Source organism: Anomalospiza imberbis, chromosome 3 (genome assembly GCF_031753505.1).
Source record: "Anomalospiza imberbis isolate Cuckoo-Finch-1a 21T00152 chromosome 3, ASM3175350v1, whole genome shotgun sequence".
NCBI classification, from domain to species: Eukaryota; Metazoa; Chordata; class Aves; order Passeriformes; family Viduidae; genus Anomalospiza; species Anomalospiza imberbis.
Genome location: NC_089683.1, coordinates 87,874,998 through 87,890,627, shown reverse-complemented (window position 1 = coordinate 87,890,627; position 15,630 = coordinate 87,874,998). Strand labels below are relative to the sequence as shown.

Below are 15,630 nucleotides of genomic sequence, written 5' to 3'. Positions count from 1 at the left end.
CTGTGAAAAAACCTGCTTGGTGAGATTACACTGCACACATAAAAGGAACGCTGAAAAATGAGCTTGACAGTGGAATGCAAGGTGGAGAATAAAAAAATATGCAGGTAAGGAATTTTGTCCACTAATTAAGACTAGTGGATTGTAACAAGATTCCTGGAGACCAGCACTCCTTGCATAAATCACTTGAACAAGCACTTTCAAACAAGGGCATCTCGAGTTGATTTACCCTATCTGGATTAATTTTGAAGACCACTGCACACCTGCTGAAGCAGCCCTACAGCAGAGTTCACAAGGGTAGCTGTCAGGAGTGACCTTTCAGTGCTGCTGGAAGCTCTCTCTCCTCCCCCAAAGCTGAGTAGAACCAGCTCTTGCAAGCGTTGTGCTCCAGATTTGGTCTCCCATGGTTCACTGAATAAATGTGCTGATGGGATGCCCACGTGAAACCACCAAGGGAAGTGCTAGCATTTAAAGAGAGAAGTAAGAAAGTGATTCAAAGGGACGGTGAATTGAAATCTGAACTCAGGAGGCCTCTCTGATGGCCTTGGTCCACACACCGATCCCCTCATCACAGATTATCATAGTTGAGTGGGGATGATAATTTTTGACATGTAATTTAAAATGGAGATCTGTCAGGGAAGAAGTTCTTGCCTCATGTTTTAAATTGTCAAGAAAAAGAGCCTCTTTATGACTTCATAACAGAAGCAAGAAACAATGAGCACATGAGTTTTCTCAGGTATTTTGATAGCAACTGGGATGTTCACCTGTGTTAAGTGACAGTAAGACATAACTTTTCCTGCTTCACACGCTTGAGTTTCATGCTCTTATCTTACTAACTGAAGAACTGTCATTTTTCTCAAATCAGTTATATTGTTTGGATTAAGCCTAACAGTGCCCTTCTGATTTTTTAATGTGTTTTCCATGCTATAAACAACAACGAAGAAGACTTCCAAAAATGGCTTACATAGAGCTGATTGAGGATTAATCGGTCATGGTGTGCTAAATAAACAAACAAAAAAAAATCTTGTTTTGTCATTCCAAAATTGCAAAGGCATTTTTGAATTTTGGAACTTAAATTGTCAGCTAAAAATAAGGATCATTTAATTATTTTTGTGCAGTTTGTCTCTTTGTTAATGATTTTGGCAAATTTTTGCAATTCCAGAATACTTAGCATTTAGTTCAGTGACATAAGCATCACATATGAATTCCTATAATTGCTTTTAGTTAATTTCTACATATAAAGAGCTTCCTTACAGGCTTGAAATAGAAAAAAAAAAGTAGTTTTTTTAGGGGAATGAAATGCAGAGGATGTATTTGGACTCCCAAGGCTCCCTAGGATGTTTCATTCAAGATGTGAAGATGGAGGAGGGTAGTTTATGCAGTTTTGGCAATGTATGGAGCAATCCATCCAGTATCGCTGTTTTAAATGTCTGGGATGCAAACACAAATGCACTCTAACACCCTCCATCCCAGCTCTAGTCACAGATTATTCCTTCTGGCTCGGTAGAATCTACCTGTTTCATACTGAATGGTTTTTATGTTCCTTATCAATAAATTAGCTTGGTGGTTTTTTAGTTGTCAATCCTTCTTTAAGGTTAACTGCTACGGGAGACAGCAAATACTCGAGTGTGCAGCACCGTGTGGCACTGAGTAATGACTGCAGCTGGCACAGCCCAAACCAAGAGTTGCTGTGGAGTATTTTTTAGCTGATCATGGAAATCTATCCATATGTGTAGGAGCTCTGATCATCTGCACAGGAAGGTGAATTATTTAACTTCCTCAGTGTTTTGATCAGAAAGGCAGCAGAGAGTTTGCATTTTAAAGGCAAAGCAAACATTAGGAACTTTCCCTCTTCCACTGGGACACTGCGAGAGCAAACACTACTTTGGGAACACCATGAGCTGAGGGTGAAGCGAAGCACAGCAGGAACACAGCAGAACCCACGCAGGCTCTGCACAGCCACTGGGAACATCACTGAGGATGGAACCGTGGCTATAGCCCTGAGTTAAAACCACAGACAGCATGCAGGTCTAGCAAACCAGAAAGAGAAACAAACAGTAAGGCATTTACCTTCCACATCAAGGCACCTAGGTGGGCTATCTGACCAGATAAGGTTATACATGCACTCAAGGATCTCTGCCCCTTCTAGTTTATATCCAGGAAAGCACTGATAATACACCACTGTTCCTGTGGGGAAGGAGGCCCCGTACTCAGATATGTTAATGTAACTATGAGGAAGAACAAACGGCCTCAGACAACCTGCAAATTAAGAAGAGGGAGGTTTCTTTTATTTTCAAGTGCTTATCTCAGCCATCTTCACACATCTCAGTTACAGTTTCTAAATTGAGGAGTGTGATATTTTTCATCCTCTCCACTATGAATGGCATGTCTGCATGATCTCCCTCAGATAGATCTGCCTCATTATCCTGTTTCAAACCCCTTTGTTGTTTAGCCCACACGCTTTGCTAGCGTGGGCTTCACTCCCAACAAATCCAGGAAAGGTTTTCCAAAACTGACAGTATTTTGTTTAACAAACATTCACCATTTCAGCAGATGGCAATCTCTTTTTGAGGTAGAATTTTTAATAAATAAAGATTGTAATTTATATAAATGGTGAGTTTTATTCCTCCTCCTAAAAAATGACAGTCATGTAAACCCTCTTAAATATTAAAATCGCTCCTGTAACAAAGAGCACACAACTGTAAAAGATTTGCAGGCAGAATTAATGACTTTGAAATTCTAGACTGAGAAAGTCTAAAGGGACTTGACTACCTAGGAGCAGTCCCATGATAAACATTGAGAGAGGTCTCAGACTAAGTTATCAAAAAGTTAAGGTATATGTTATCATCAGAAATTGTAAATGTAGTCAGAATCAGAGACTATGTTGCAGTTCTACTTCTGGAATTACTCCTGAGGGATCTGTATCATGGCTGGTACTGAGCAGTGACAGTTAAATGGTCACCAACCAAATCTGGGGCAACAAAGAGCAGTGAATTCAACAGATGGCATGTCTTTGTAACATGTCATTCCTCATGGCCCTAGAAATGACCCTCTGGGTAATGCTTGATACTGTTTCATTTTTTAATTTGCAATAATGTGGGGAAAAGATGACTAGCAATCATGGAATGAAAAATAATATTTTAGAATTATGTGACTAATGGAAGCTGCATTATGGCAGTCCATAAATAGGAATTAGTGAAGGATGTTTATAGGACTTCCATATTTTTAAGCTAGGGAGGAAACGAAAATCAGCCTGAAAACTCCTTGTAAGGTACTGGCATTTAAAACAAAAAAGCCTCAGCAGCATTTCAAGCAGCTATTTCCTTGCAATGGTCTTTTGAGGGAGAGGAACAAACCCAAAAGAAAATAAAAGAAAAAGCTTGAAAGCTTTTTGCAGCATGCTATACCACCAGAGCAACGATTTCAATATCTGTTGAAGCAGCTGGTTATGTCCCTGCTCAAATAAAGTTTCAAGCATCCTATCTGCTGGCTGCTGCTTCCACCCTGCTCAAGAATGCCTCACACACAGCACACTAATTCCTGCAAACTGAGCAGTCCATCGAGCAGGACAACATAAGCAGCCCCCAGTGGGACAGAAAGAGCACAGATTGCCCAAGCAAGACCAAGCTTACTCTTCTCTAAACTATATCAGGGAAAATTTGGTCCTGCTGGCTCAGAATTTTAATGCTCATTATGTTCCTGTTCATACAGGACAGATATTTATTTGAATTTGTATGACAGCCAAGCATTTGTGAAAATTCCTAGGTCCCCAAACAAGTCAAGCTGCTTGAAAAATTTAATTTTGATTTTTTTTTTGCTAAGTAAAATAATTCCAGACCAGTAATTAATATTATTATCTCATGACAAAAAATAGAGATTAAATTCTTATACACTCTACAATCCTTCCCCACTGCTCTGGCAGGAAAAAAAGGCATTTTAGTGTCATAAGACTCCACTGCCTTTTATAATGAAAGGGTCATAGATATGTAACTGACAGCCTACCTAGAGCAAGTAGACAAGGGGCTTTGATCTTACCAGTGCCTGACATGGCAAACAGAAAATTCTGGAATTCTGCAGTAACTTTATGGAATTTGGCAAAATATGGCAGAGTCTTGAATCTAAATTGCCTATTCTTTGCCTGCCTGGTAAACACAGCACGTGGGTCTTGTGCAATTGATTTCTTAACTTTTATTAGCACTGCTTTTATTTTGAAAAGCAGTTAATATTGACTATTGAGTAGGAGTAATTGATTGTGTTTCACAGCACACAGAAGTAAAAAGCCATGAGGTATTTGGGATACTTCTGCTTACTCAGTAAATATTTTCTGTCAAAAAGTTTGCCTCTGGATCTTTGGCAAATACATCATCTGCAAATCAATCTTTTAAACATTCATCTCCTCTTACTGCAGAAGTTTTAATCTACCTAAATTAGATGTGAGGTGCACCTACACAGAAAGGGGCTTATGTGCCCCTCATACTGCCTTATGTGATGCCATTGCTGATAAGATACCCCAAAACTGACGCGTGCTTTGCTATAGTTTTGCAAAACCTCCCCTTTGCTGTTAGGCCTGTTCAGATACCATGTGTGCATCTAAAATGCTGAACTAGCCTGGTAATATGTCTAAGTTTCTGCCATAGTCGAAGGCAAGATCTTGGGGGACAATCTGATGTGCTACTGCTCCTGAGAAGTGTCCCAGCTCCCCTGCCTGCCCTGACTCTGCAAATTGGTGTGACAGTGTAATTAAGTGCCTACAGAGAAGTGTTAGCTCTATGAGGGGACAGATGGCTTTGAGGAAATTTGGGACTAACCCAGTCTGCTCCTCAGTTAAAATCTCTTGCTGCTGTTTAGTGGGCCAAGCTTGTTACTAAGACAGAGTCAGTGGTACTCAGACGTGCTTATTAGAAATGTGAAGAGAAAGGGAGCCCAAGATTATTGAATTTCCATTCACTTAAGCTGGCTTACCCCCAGCCATTTCTCACAGTCTAAGCTGAGCTGGGATCCCATGCTGTTGATATTTCTAGTTCTACAGCTAATGGCCTTTCTGGCCAAAATCATCCCTGTGCACACCCCGAATTTTTAGTCAATATGTAAATGTTTAGTGGATTGTGAATCTAATCAACAGCTCTGCTGTTGAAGAACAGGTTTCAGTTTCTCCCCTCTACCCCTGCCTTCTGCACAAAGTAAAGGAAAATAAAGCGCAGTTAGAAGCTTAAATTTTTCCACAAGTTAATTGGTGAAAAAATGCAAGATGCCCAGCAGAACTTCTGACTGATTATCTTGGTTGTTTTTTACTTTGCAGATTTGAACTTTGCAAACAGAAAAGCAGTATTTAAAGTAGTATTATAAGCATGGGAATGTTCAGGAAGCAACATCTTTCCTGCAGTGAGCAAAGGGAAAGAGATATCAAAAAAAATCTGAGCAGCAGCACTACTCAAACACTGCACTGTGGAGCTTATCAGATCACTGACTTTCTTACAACTGTAGGAAAAATTATTGGCAAACTATCACAAGATACATGAGCTATAAAACAGGACGTGCTGAAGTACTAAACCTTGACATATGGGTAGATTATCCCATGTTCCATCGTCTTGGCATATGGAAACCATGTTGTCTAAGTCAGGGTAACGGATCTGGAATCCTTTATGACAGCTGATTATTAACTTATCGCCAGTCCTGTATGTCTTGTTATGAACCTCTGCATCTTCAACATGTGGAACAAGGCAATCTGTGACTTCATGAGAAAAAGAAATAGTAACTTAATTACAAAAACATGGCTAGCTGTTCAGTAATCAAACTCTTAAACAAAAGTTAGCATCCAATATAAGTGCTCTGCTTAAACTGTTTGGAAAATGTATTCATTTCAGTAAAAGTGCCCTTTCCCTAGTAAACCACCATTTTACCAAGTCTATAGCATGGTAGGAGAAGCTGAGGTGCTACAATAATGGATCATTCTCCCAGACTTTTTAAAACAAACAAAATTAGGAGCCTTTAAGAAGTCTGTGGTTAATTTTGGCCCTCCATTCATCATATGTGCAATTACACCCAAAAGTCTGACTATCCCAAGGTTCCATGTGAAGGCAGACTCTGACAGCACTAAGGACAGGACGAAAGAAAAGATAAAATACAGATATGGCATGAGGAACACAGAAAAGCTGCAGTTTTAGCAGAGAGACAGATGAAAATCAGGTACATTTACAATGGTTTATCAAGCTCCATTCCACAGAGTTCATTTTGAGAATGACTTCACTTTAATTTCCTTGATTATGTTTTAAACCAGATATTTTGTGTGCCTGCATTCATATGCCTTTAGAGGACATGATTTTTAGGGTCCTGAGCAGCATCTTGAGTGCTTGTAGAAGATTCTCAAGAAAGGACTGCAAACCTGAAGCGATATACAGGGATGGGCTCCAGTGCCTGTCTGTGACACATGCATCAGTCACAGATCTCACTCTAGGTAGTAGTGCCAGACACCAAAATACAGAATGAAACTTAGAACACTGAAAGATGTACAAAGTGGAAAGGGGAAGCGGGGGAAAAATCCCCTAGTAATACTGAATAATTGAGAAACAAGCTGAGGGAATAGTCTGGGTAACTCAAAGCTCATCCTCATCACAAAGGCAAAGTGAGATGAAACAGAAGTCAGGGAAAGATTAAATATTGTGAGAAAAATTTTGTTTGTCAGACAGTAGTCAATCCATGACAGAGATTGTAATAAAAGTTTCCAGGCATCAAAACCCAAGAATTATTTCAAACACAAAAAAGACAGAAAAAATATTATAAGCCTGTGTTATGCTGTTTTATTCCCCTAACACCTCTACCATGAGAGACAATTATATTCATTTAGGAATACTGAATATATTAAGGAAAAAAACCCCAGAAATCCCTAGAGACTTGCATAGAACAGAAAGTTTCTGCCATTTTCATGAGTAATTCTTGCTATAGAGGAAAAGGCAAAGCTAAATTTGCATTTAGCAATTAATTTTTAGTAAGCACTAAGCAAAGTGATGGTGACAGCTTCTTTGTTTCGAAGCATAAATTAAAGGAAGATAAACTGTCATTTAGCACAGCACTCACAAACTACTAAGAGCAAATGTATTTCGTAATGTTTTTATTTAGTTAGGCAAACTGAGACTCTGTCACTAAATTTTACTAACCTGAAGTGGGACTGTTCCCCCAGTTAAAACATACTTTGTATCTTCCCATCACAGGGATGTTTCTAAAATACATTGTACTTAGCTAACTTTTTGGTATGGGACCTGAGCACATTATTAGTTAAAAATTCTTCCATTTCTCTTGTTACTTTTTAGCTTCTTGGCAGCAGCTGCAGGTGCCTCCTGATGCTGGTAGCAGGAAAGGCTGGCAGCCTGCCAGACAGGCTGAGAAACTGCAGCAAGAAGTTTTCTTGGAATTTATTCATTTATAAATACACAAGTCTGGGAGGATCCATGCCCTAACTAGGAGGTTGTAAAATACACTGGCGAGGGTGCAGACATTACTTTCAAAGACAGAACAGTTTTTTCTCTCTCTGTAAAGTTAATCAGCAGAGAAGACAGCAGAGGATGCCCCAGAAGAAATGCTTTACACTAAGCCATAAATGCTGTCATGAAGAGGCTGTCCTGGGCACCCCACGAGGATGGGATGAGATAGATGGAGAACCTGCCTGGCTGCCCCGCAGCAGGAGACTGGAGATGGATGCCAGAAGATAACGTCAGTGAACAGCTCCCTCTCTTGCTACAACATCTTTCTGTTGCTATACAAATAAAGGATGTGTGTGTACACAGAGCACAGTAAAACATGAAATTTCCCTTTCAAAGTGGAGGAAATTGATTCTGTAACAACGATCTATCACAGAGATTCCATCCCTATTATTCCAAGGAACAGCTGTAGATGGGATCATTTTAATCAGGTAGATGTTGGCAGAGAACAGCGATAAGTTGCTTGCTGCACCGTCCTCCGCCTGCCACATCCTGGCTGACTTTGATAACAGGCTTATTACAAGCCCCAGCTAAACACCAGACCAATGGACCACAATATTACAGCTCTTTATCCTGATGCCTCGCAAGCAAATGCTTTCCCACTGGCTGAATTCATATTGTTTAGCATTTAGGCATAAACTGCAGTAGCCACCTCTCCACAAACAACTGGATTAGCTGGCACCAATTCTGCTTGGAAGAGCTAGAAGGAAGTGACTGAATTTTAAAATGTCCTGTCCCAGAATATAAACTACTTTATTCTAAGTCCTTCTCAGCAAATCCGTGGAAGCTGCTAAACCACTTAAGGGAATATACGGTCTTTAACCAGCATCAAACAGCAAAGGCTGACTTATACTCCTTTCTGGCAGTTTTACATGATCTGCTTATATCTACTGACTGAGTATTAAAATGGGCCAGCCAGAAGGACACATTTCTTATCTTGCAGGGGCAGAAAGAGGTGGGGCAGAGCCAGCAGGCTCAACAGCCTGACAGGCACAAGGGCTCACCTTGCCCTAACTTTCATGAAGATTTGTACATTCGGAACTCTTGGCTTTAGCAAACCAAGTGCGTTCCTCATCACAGAAGATTGGTCTGAAGAATAAAATTTGTTAAACATTAGAGTGTTTTGCTCAGGTGCAAACAATGCAGAATCTCTCAGAACTGTTCCTTCTACCCCATGGGGAAGAAAGATCACCCTACCTCCTCCCAAGAGCACTTGGACCACAACAGCAACTCAGAAGGAAGGCATGATGTAGACACCATGGAGATAGCCACACCATCCATGGGTACCAGCTGGCCTGGGATGGCTTGTATCTATTGCAGGTGAGCCCTTACCATCCAAAAATTATCCTTGGTCCATGCTAATCCAAGGAGGTGCTTGTAGGATTTAATTGGGAGTACTGCTGGGTATTGGCCAAAACCATGTCAAGGTCCCTTCCAACACTGTAAGAGTGTGTACAATCAAAGAACTGTGTCCCAGTCCCTGCTCTGGCACTGTTTTGTTTGTTATCTGTATGTAAATTCAAATGCAGAGGTCTGGTGCTCCTGTGTATCTCACTGTGGACAAGTCTCTGAATTAGCCTTGACTACATTGAGTCACACCACTGGCAAGCTGGAACAGAGAGAAACAGGGAGGAAGGATGAAAGGAATATAATGAAGAATTGGTTTGATGCAAGGACAGCTCATCTACACTCTGTTCTCTTAAAAGTAAGCATTAAAGAATAATATTGTCCCCTTTTTTTTTACTAGTGTTTAATCTGCAGTACTATATTATTAGGATTGTTCTGTGGATGGCAAACACAGTATTTTAGTGCATATTAAATAATCATTTCTTTTTATTGTCTTTGTTGGTATTGCAACAGTGCAGAGAGATTTTGCCTAAGATCTGTGGCTATTGAGCTGTGGCCTGGTTACAAATATCACAGAGTGCTTGTAACCAGTCTTAAGAAACAGCAAACACTGGGCAAGACAAATAAGAGATGGAAAAATAAAAATACTTCAGTCATCTTACAGATTCAGGGACAAAGGCAAAGCAAATGGAGGGATAAATGTCCTGCAGGACAGCTGTAGCCAAATCAAGTACTAGTCCAATACTTTCACTGCAGGTTTATCATGCCTGGGAGAATGAGGCACTGAGAACATGTCCAAGGTGTCTGCCTGCAGAAGCACAGGGAGAGGAGGGCACAGCTCTTCGCTTCATTGCCATCTCCATGCAGACTGCAAATTTAGATTCAATCTCATAGGAAAGAGCTAGCATTTGTTCCAAGTAGGGCAACAGCCTCAGCAGCCACATTATCACAGTGGGAGAAGATTAGATTAAAGTGTGAACAACATGACATACTGCTCTTAAACAGTAAATACAAAATTCCTGCCTCAGAGGTTTGGCATTTATGTGCATAACCATATTAGAGCTGATGATAGGAACAGTCACAATATGCTGTAGATCAACATAAGAACATAACTCTAAGCATACAGATTTTTGACAGGGCATTTATTGGGCACCAAGTCACGCAACTTCATTCTCATCCTGACACATAAAATCTCCTGCCTCTTAACGAGAAATGACAGACCTATAAAATCAAATAGATTGGGTGAAGAGTTCCAGGCAAACATATTAGATCTAAAATCAATTGCATTCTGAAACAGGTTGCTTTGCTTCCTTTGGTAAATAGCATCCATTTGTGATTAAGAGATTGTGCTAGCAAACACATAATGACAATTAAATGTACATAACATATAGACATAAAATTATCCTTCTCCAAATCCAAACTCCTGAGAATAAATGAACTCCAAAGTACAGAGTGTTTTTACTGTTCAAGCTCTGTTGGCACTGCCTGACATTTAAATATGCTGAGATGAAAGGCGTGTAGAGCATACCATAGCCCATGAAGCAGCCAGCCCCTGCCGTAAATGGTAAATGCAGCATAAAGTTTATTTCACCTTGTGATATGTAATGATGAATGGGAAAACATTAACTTCTCTCTTCTCCAGCAGTTGCTAGAAATTTCAAATTTCTTTCTATATATCATTACAGAATTTCTGCAATGAAGACTTTTATGTGTGTCATTAGACAGCTGAGAATCACAAACCCTGTTGTAATTCTCTCTTAATTCATCTCCAGATGTGCCACGTTCCTACACTGTCCACCTCCCTACCATGGCCCTCTCTCAATATTCTGCTCCCAGTGTGCACACCCACCCCCCCCCGGATCACAAACAAGCACCTGCAGTTTTTATAAAGGAAAAGTGATGCATGATCCTATGCAGTAATTGTGTTTGTGAGCCACATAAGTCTTTAACTACCTCTGAATAAAGTCCATGTATTTATTTAAATGTCCATGTATTTATTTAAATGGGGAAAGGTAACCTGAAGTAGAATTTATCTTGCTCCACCATGAAGACAATGAGGCAATGGCTAATGTCTTCAGTGGAGAAGTCACAACACTAAAATGTAAACACTTTATTTAACCAACACTTTTCATGTTGGTTGACTTTAATAGCTCTGTTGACCGAAAATAAATCAACAACAAGGACAGGTTATATCTTTAATATACTTGGTGAAATAAATAATTTGTGCTGTTTGGGTGTACTTTGGCCAAAATTTACAGTTATGACATTCAAATTAATCCTGCCTCTAAGACCTAGAAGAAGAAAGCAATGTAACATCCTAAGTATTTAAACCAAATACAATTTCAAATATACAATAAAAATAAATTGGTTTATGCCATAATAGTCTGAATTATCTCAGAGTAAACTTCTACCCTGGCTTTAAACTTTTGCAGGCTCTGTGTATTTGATTTTGCTACTTGACTCATGCATACATCACCAAATACTATTGTTTAAAATTCCTGATTAGCAGGAGCAGTAGCATTGGAAATTGATTGTATTTTCCTAGTAAAATATTGCAGAAAGGAATATTAAATGGGCAGTTTTAATAAATAGTTACAGTTAACTTACAATGGAGGTTGTTTTTCCTCTCTGCATCAATTTGTAGCTAGTTAAAAGAGGAGGTTAAATTCTGTTTTCACAATTTGTTATGTCCCTTTCAACACACACAGCCTCTCACGGTACAAATTTATCTGACAAAGGAGGATTATGGATGGAAAATTAAAGTATGTATCCAATAAGACAAAGTGAAACGGACTCCAGCCTGTTGTGTTTTGTCGAGAGACACATAGACGTGGAACATGGACAAGTGAGAAGAACTGACGTGTTGAACAACTTGAAGAAAATTGACTTACCTTCTTGTAGGCACACTGGTTTATCACCGGGTTTCCAGCTCAGGGAGCCATTAAAGTGTCGCACACAAAGTTTTTTGGAAGTACCATTGAGCCTGTATCCTTCTTGGCAATGGAACCGGACCACCATGCTTTCGAAGAAAACACCTGTGCTGGGTGTCTTGTAGCCATGTTCAGGAGCTCCAGGGTCAGCACACGCTTGCAGGTCATCAAACCCTGTGTCAGACAAAGGTACAATCCAACTGTGCTCATTTACTCCTTTTTCTGTCTTTATCCATTATCTTCACAAGGACCTTGTAGCTTCTATATTGACTGCTAGCAGCCCTGCTTGGGTGCAGGTACTCCAGGAGAGGACCCACCCCCAGCTGAAATGCTCAGGTGACAGAAGTACCCCTGTCTTTTCATGCAGCTACTGGGGAAGCAAAAGTCAAGCACACTCCTCAGTAGCTGCCCTAGATAAAAATAAAGCACTTGACACAGCCTACCAGTGGGAATTGCTCAGTAATGTGTCTGTAATTACTTCTGGGGACTATGGGGTTTTGGAGGTTTCGTGCAGTCACTGGTAAGAATAATAATGTGTCAGAAGCAGAGAGGAGGAGGAAATAAAGGGGCATAAAACGTAACTGCCATCCAAAGACACAGTAATTGAAATAGGAGAACTGCTAAATACAGGGAGATTCCAAGATGGGAGGGAGATCTGCCACAGGGGAAAGGGACACTGTGATGTTGGATGAATGTGACCCCCTTATCACTTTGGCGTGGTGGCCCTACCACGCTTTCCAAACACTGTTGTGGGAGTGCTGTATTACTTCATTGACACAAGAAGGGAATTTGTGAAGTCCTTTACCTTTACAAAATTAACTGTAAAATGACAAACCAAACCCCAACAGTTGCAATCAATAAGTGTGACTGTTTATCACTTTATCAAACTCATTTCAATGCCATTTGCATAAGTGGAAGCTTTTTTAACTGCAAAGCACCAAAGGTTTAGTGCAGCAGTGAACAAGGGCTGCATACAGAAAAAGCAAATAGCTTTGGAACAGGAACAGCAGGGTGGGGGGGGGGTAATTAATGCCAGCAGGAGGGATGCCTGGAAAATGTGAAAATCATTGCATGATAGTTTTAATGTTTTGATTTTAAAATAATAGTATCAGAGAACCTCAGCTACTTCCTGCGTGATAAGAATGAGATGCCTCCATGGTGCAGTCAGAGGGAAGGAAGATATTACAGTAAAGGACTTTTTGAAATAAATCTCCATTTCCTGAGGCTAAATCATTACCTCTGCCAAGGGCTCATTGTGGTGCTGTGGCAGCCAAATGGAGAGCACTGAAGGTGATGAAAGGCTCTTGCATTTGAGCACTGAATGTCTCTGCTCAGTCCCCTGGCTGACAGCTGCTAATGGAGAAGCAGGAGGTCCACACCAAGCCACTTGTGTCCCATGTCCCATTACCTGCTCCTGTTAGCAGAGGCAGGACACACTGTGGGGTCACCAGGGTGGATTGCACATTCCTGATTTCCAGGTCCTGTGCTGAACTCCCCAACCAGGCTACAATTCCCAGGAGGTGATGTGATGGACAGAGCCCAGCCTGAATTCCATGACCAACAGCGAGGCTGTGCCTCTCTGCAGTGCTCCAACACCCATGGACTGTCATCAGGGCAACAATGGACCTCCCTCTCCACTTTCCCAGCATCCCCTCTCCTGGCTGAAACAGCACAAGAGCAGCAGAGCAGCTGCTCCTGTGCAGCTTCACTCCTCCATCCAGTGCAGTTCATCCTGGGAACTGAAGGATCAGTGCAGTGACCAAGTCAAACACATTCCTGAATTCCACCCACACCTGCTCATCTGCCACAGCTCAAGTCCTCCAGTGCAAATCGCGCCAGAATCTCTGGTGTTTGCCAATGGGATGAACAAGGAGAAGCACAGTCATTATGATCATGGGATTACATGCTGTAGGCAATACTTACTAGCAGAGAAAGGCTGTCCATTTTTACTGGAGATTAAAAAGAAGCTTCTTATGCTTCAGACAGCAAGCCCACGTCCTTTAATAATGTCAGCGAAGATCTTAATTATTTCTCATTAAGCCAAGGGATAACATGACATTTAGATGAATTTTGTAACTTCAGTAATCTTGGAATTTGCAGTCAGGCGAGGAATACTGTAACCCACCTGTGGGGGGCGGTCCTGGGGAAGATCAGCTAGGGATGCCCTGGGAAACTACAGTGGTGTAAGGAAAAGCATTGCCCTAGGGTTCCCGCCTTCCCCCATGTCTATCATTAGTTGCACCCTCCCCTGTTAATAGCCATCAACCAGTTGTGCTATCCCCAGTTCTGGAAAGTTTGTTGTTCTATGTACTGTTATTGGTTCTCTCACTGAAACCACTCCTTCCCCTCTCTCCCATTGGTTTTCCCCAGATCACCCCATCTTATCCCACTGGTCCTTCTGTAGCCTGACCCCGCCTTTCCTCCCTCTGTTATAAACTCTGACCCCTCCTCTGGAAGGGGCTCTCAGAGTCAGCTCCCCTCTCGTGAGGCTGCCTCCCTGCTCTCTTCCTACTTCCTCCTGCTGCCTCCTTCCCTTGCCGCACCTTCAATAAACCCACGAGAACAACAGCGCTCTGAGTGTCCTCCCGTCATTTGGTGGATTGGATTTCTACGCTATCTGGGCTCCTGTTGACCGGCCAGCAGTGGGCTTCCCTGCAGGACCAAGGTCCAGGGTGGCCTACACCCACCTTGAGATATGTGTCCTTTCTCACTAGCTGCATCAGGGAAGAGTACACTGCTGCCTACTACTTTGCCTCTGCAACAACATAGAAAAAGGAAAGGTGCTGAGGTCACACATAATTTGCTTGGTAAAAAAAATGAGCCAAGCTCATCTCTCAGTTTTCATTATGTCAGATATGCAAAGTTAGAGATTTTGTGTTTGTCAGCACAAAACCAGACATGGAAGACAAGAATGTTTCTTTCCCTGGTGCAGGCTAATTCTGTCACTCTACTGCCACTTTTCTGGCGACCCTTCACAAGCAATGATTTCCATTCTCCTAGGGATCCTTTTGCAGTGTGTTGATCTCTCAGGTTCTTTTTCTCGAGTGCTGTTAGTGAGCAGACAAATCTATCCCCAAGGGGAATTCCCAAGTGGAAACTGGAACACAAATGGGAAAACTGATTTAGGCACCCTCTGGTTTCTACAGAGCCAGTAGCCAGCTGTTACTCAGTTACTGCATAAGAGATGACACATGGACTCAGCATAGTACCACTTCCTGGCCTGTTCCTGAAGCAAGGAAGAAGGAAAAAGCCTCAGGGAAAAGCCAGTTAGGCAGTTGGCACACACAGTACAGTAACACCTCATGGTAAAGCCATGAAGGCAAAGCAAACAAATCCCTAACCCCATCTTAGCTCCATAGACAGCAACAGTAGACTCAGCCCAAATCGAAGTCCTGCTGAAAACAGTGGAAGGCACCTGTATATCAAATTTCTTTATGAAAGTGTAGATGATCCAGGCACAAAGCAGAGAAGCCAGGGCTGTGCTGGGGCTGGGAAGGAGGAAGGACACATATGAGGAAGGTGTGGGGAGGCTGCCCCTGTGCTGAGGATCTCCAATGCACAATAGGCACTGCAGGTGTTCCAAAGGGGCAATTTCCACCATCCAGAGAAGCCAGGAACTGCTCTGATTTTCACCAGGGCTGTTCCTCTCTTGCACAAGAGCTGTAGTTAAGTTTCAACAGCTTATTTAGCTGACAGCTAAGTCCATCAGTCTTTTCCAATTTAAGTTTGAACTTTCTGGTGCAATATTCAACTACAATAATGCTCAAACATCCCTGAGAATTGCCATCTTCCAGTTCTTCTTAATAACAGCAGAATTAGACCCTTTACAGAATAATCCTTTCCATATAATCTCATCTAGTTAAGCCTATCAAAATTTTTTG

General features: G+C 41.5%; 1 protein-coding gene across 8 annotated transcripts in view; it reads right to left on the bottom strand.

Moving 5' to 3' along the window:
• The window catches only part of SUSD4 (sushi domain containing 4), a 70,105-nt gene that overhangs the window by 15,875 nt on the left and 38,600 nt on the right, over positions 1–15,630 (bottom strand). For 6 of the 8 annotated variants that reach the window (XM_068185559.1, XM_068185558.1, XM_068185551.1 and 3 more), the window contains 3 exons: positions 11,711–11,923; positions 5,549–5,728; positions 2,068–2,256 (listed from right to left, as the gene is read on the bottom strand). In XM_068185559.1, coding sequence (XP_068041660.1) covers positions 2,068–2,256; positions 5,549–5,728; positions 11,711–11,923 — 582 coding nt within the window. The remainder of the gene's footprint in view (positions 1–2,067; positions 2,257–5,548; positions 5,729–11,710; positions 11,924–15,630) is intronic. The other 2 variants (XM_068185555.1, XM_068185554.1) reach the window with 2 other exon arrangements.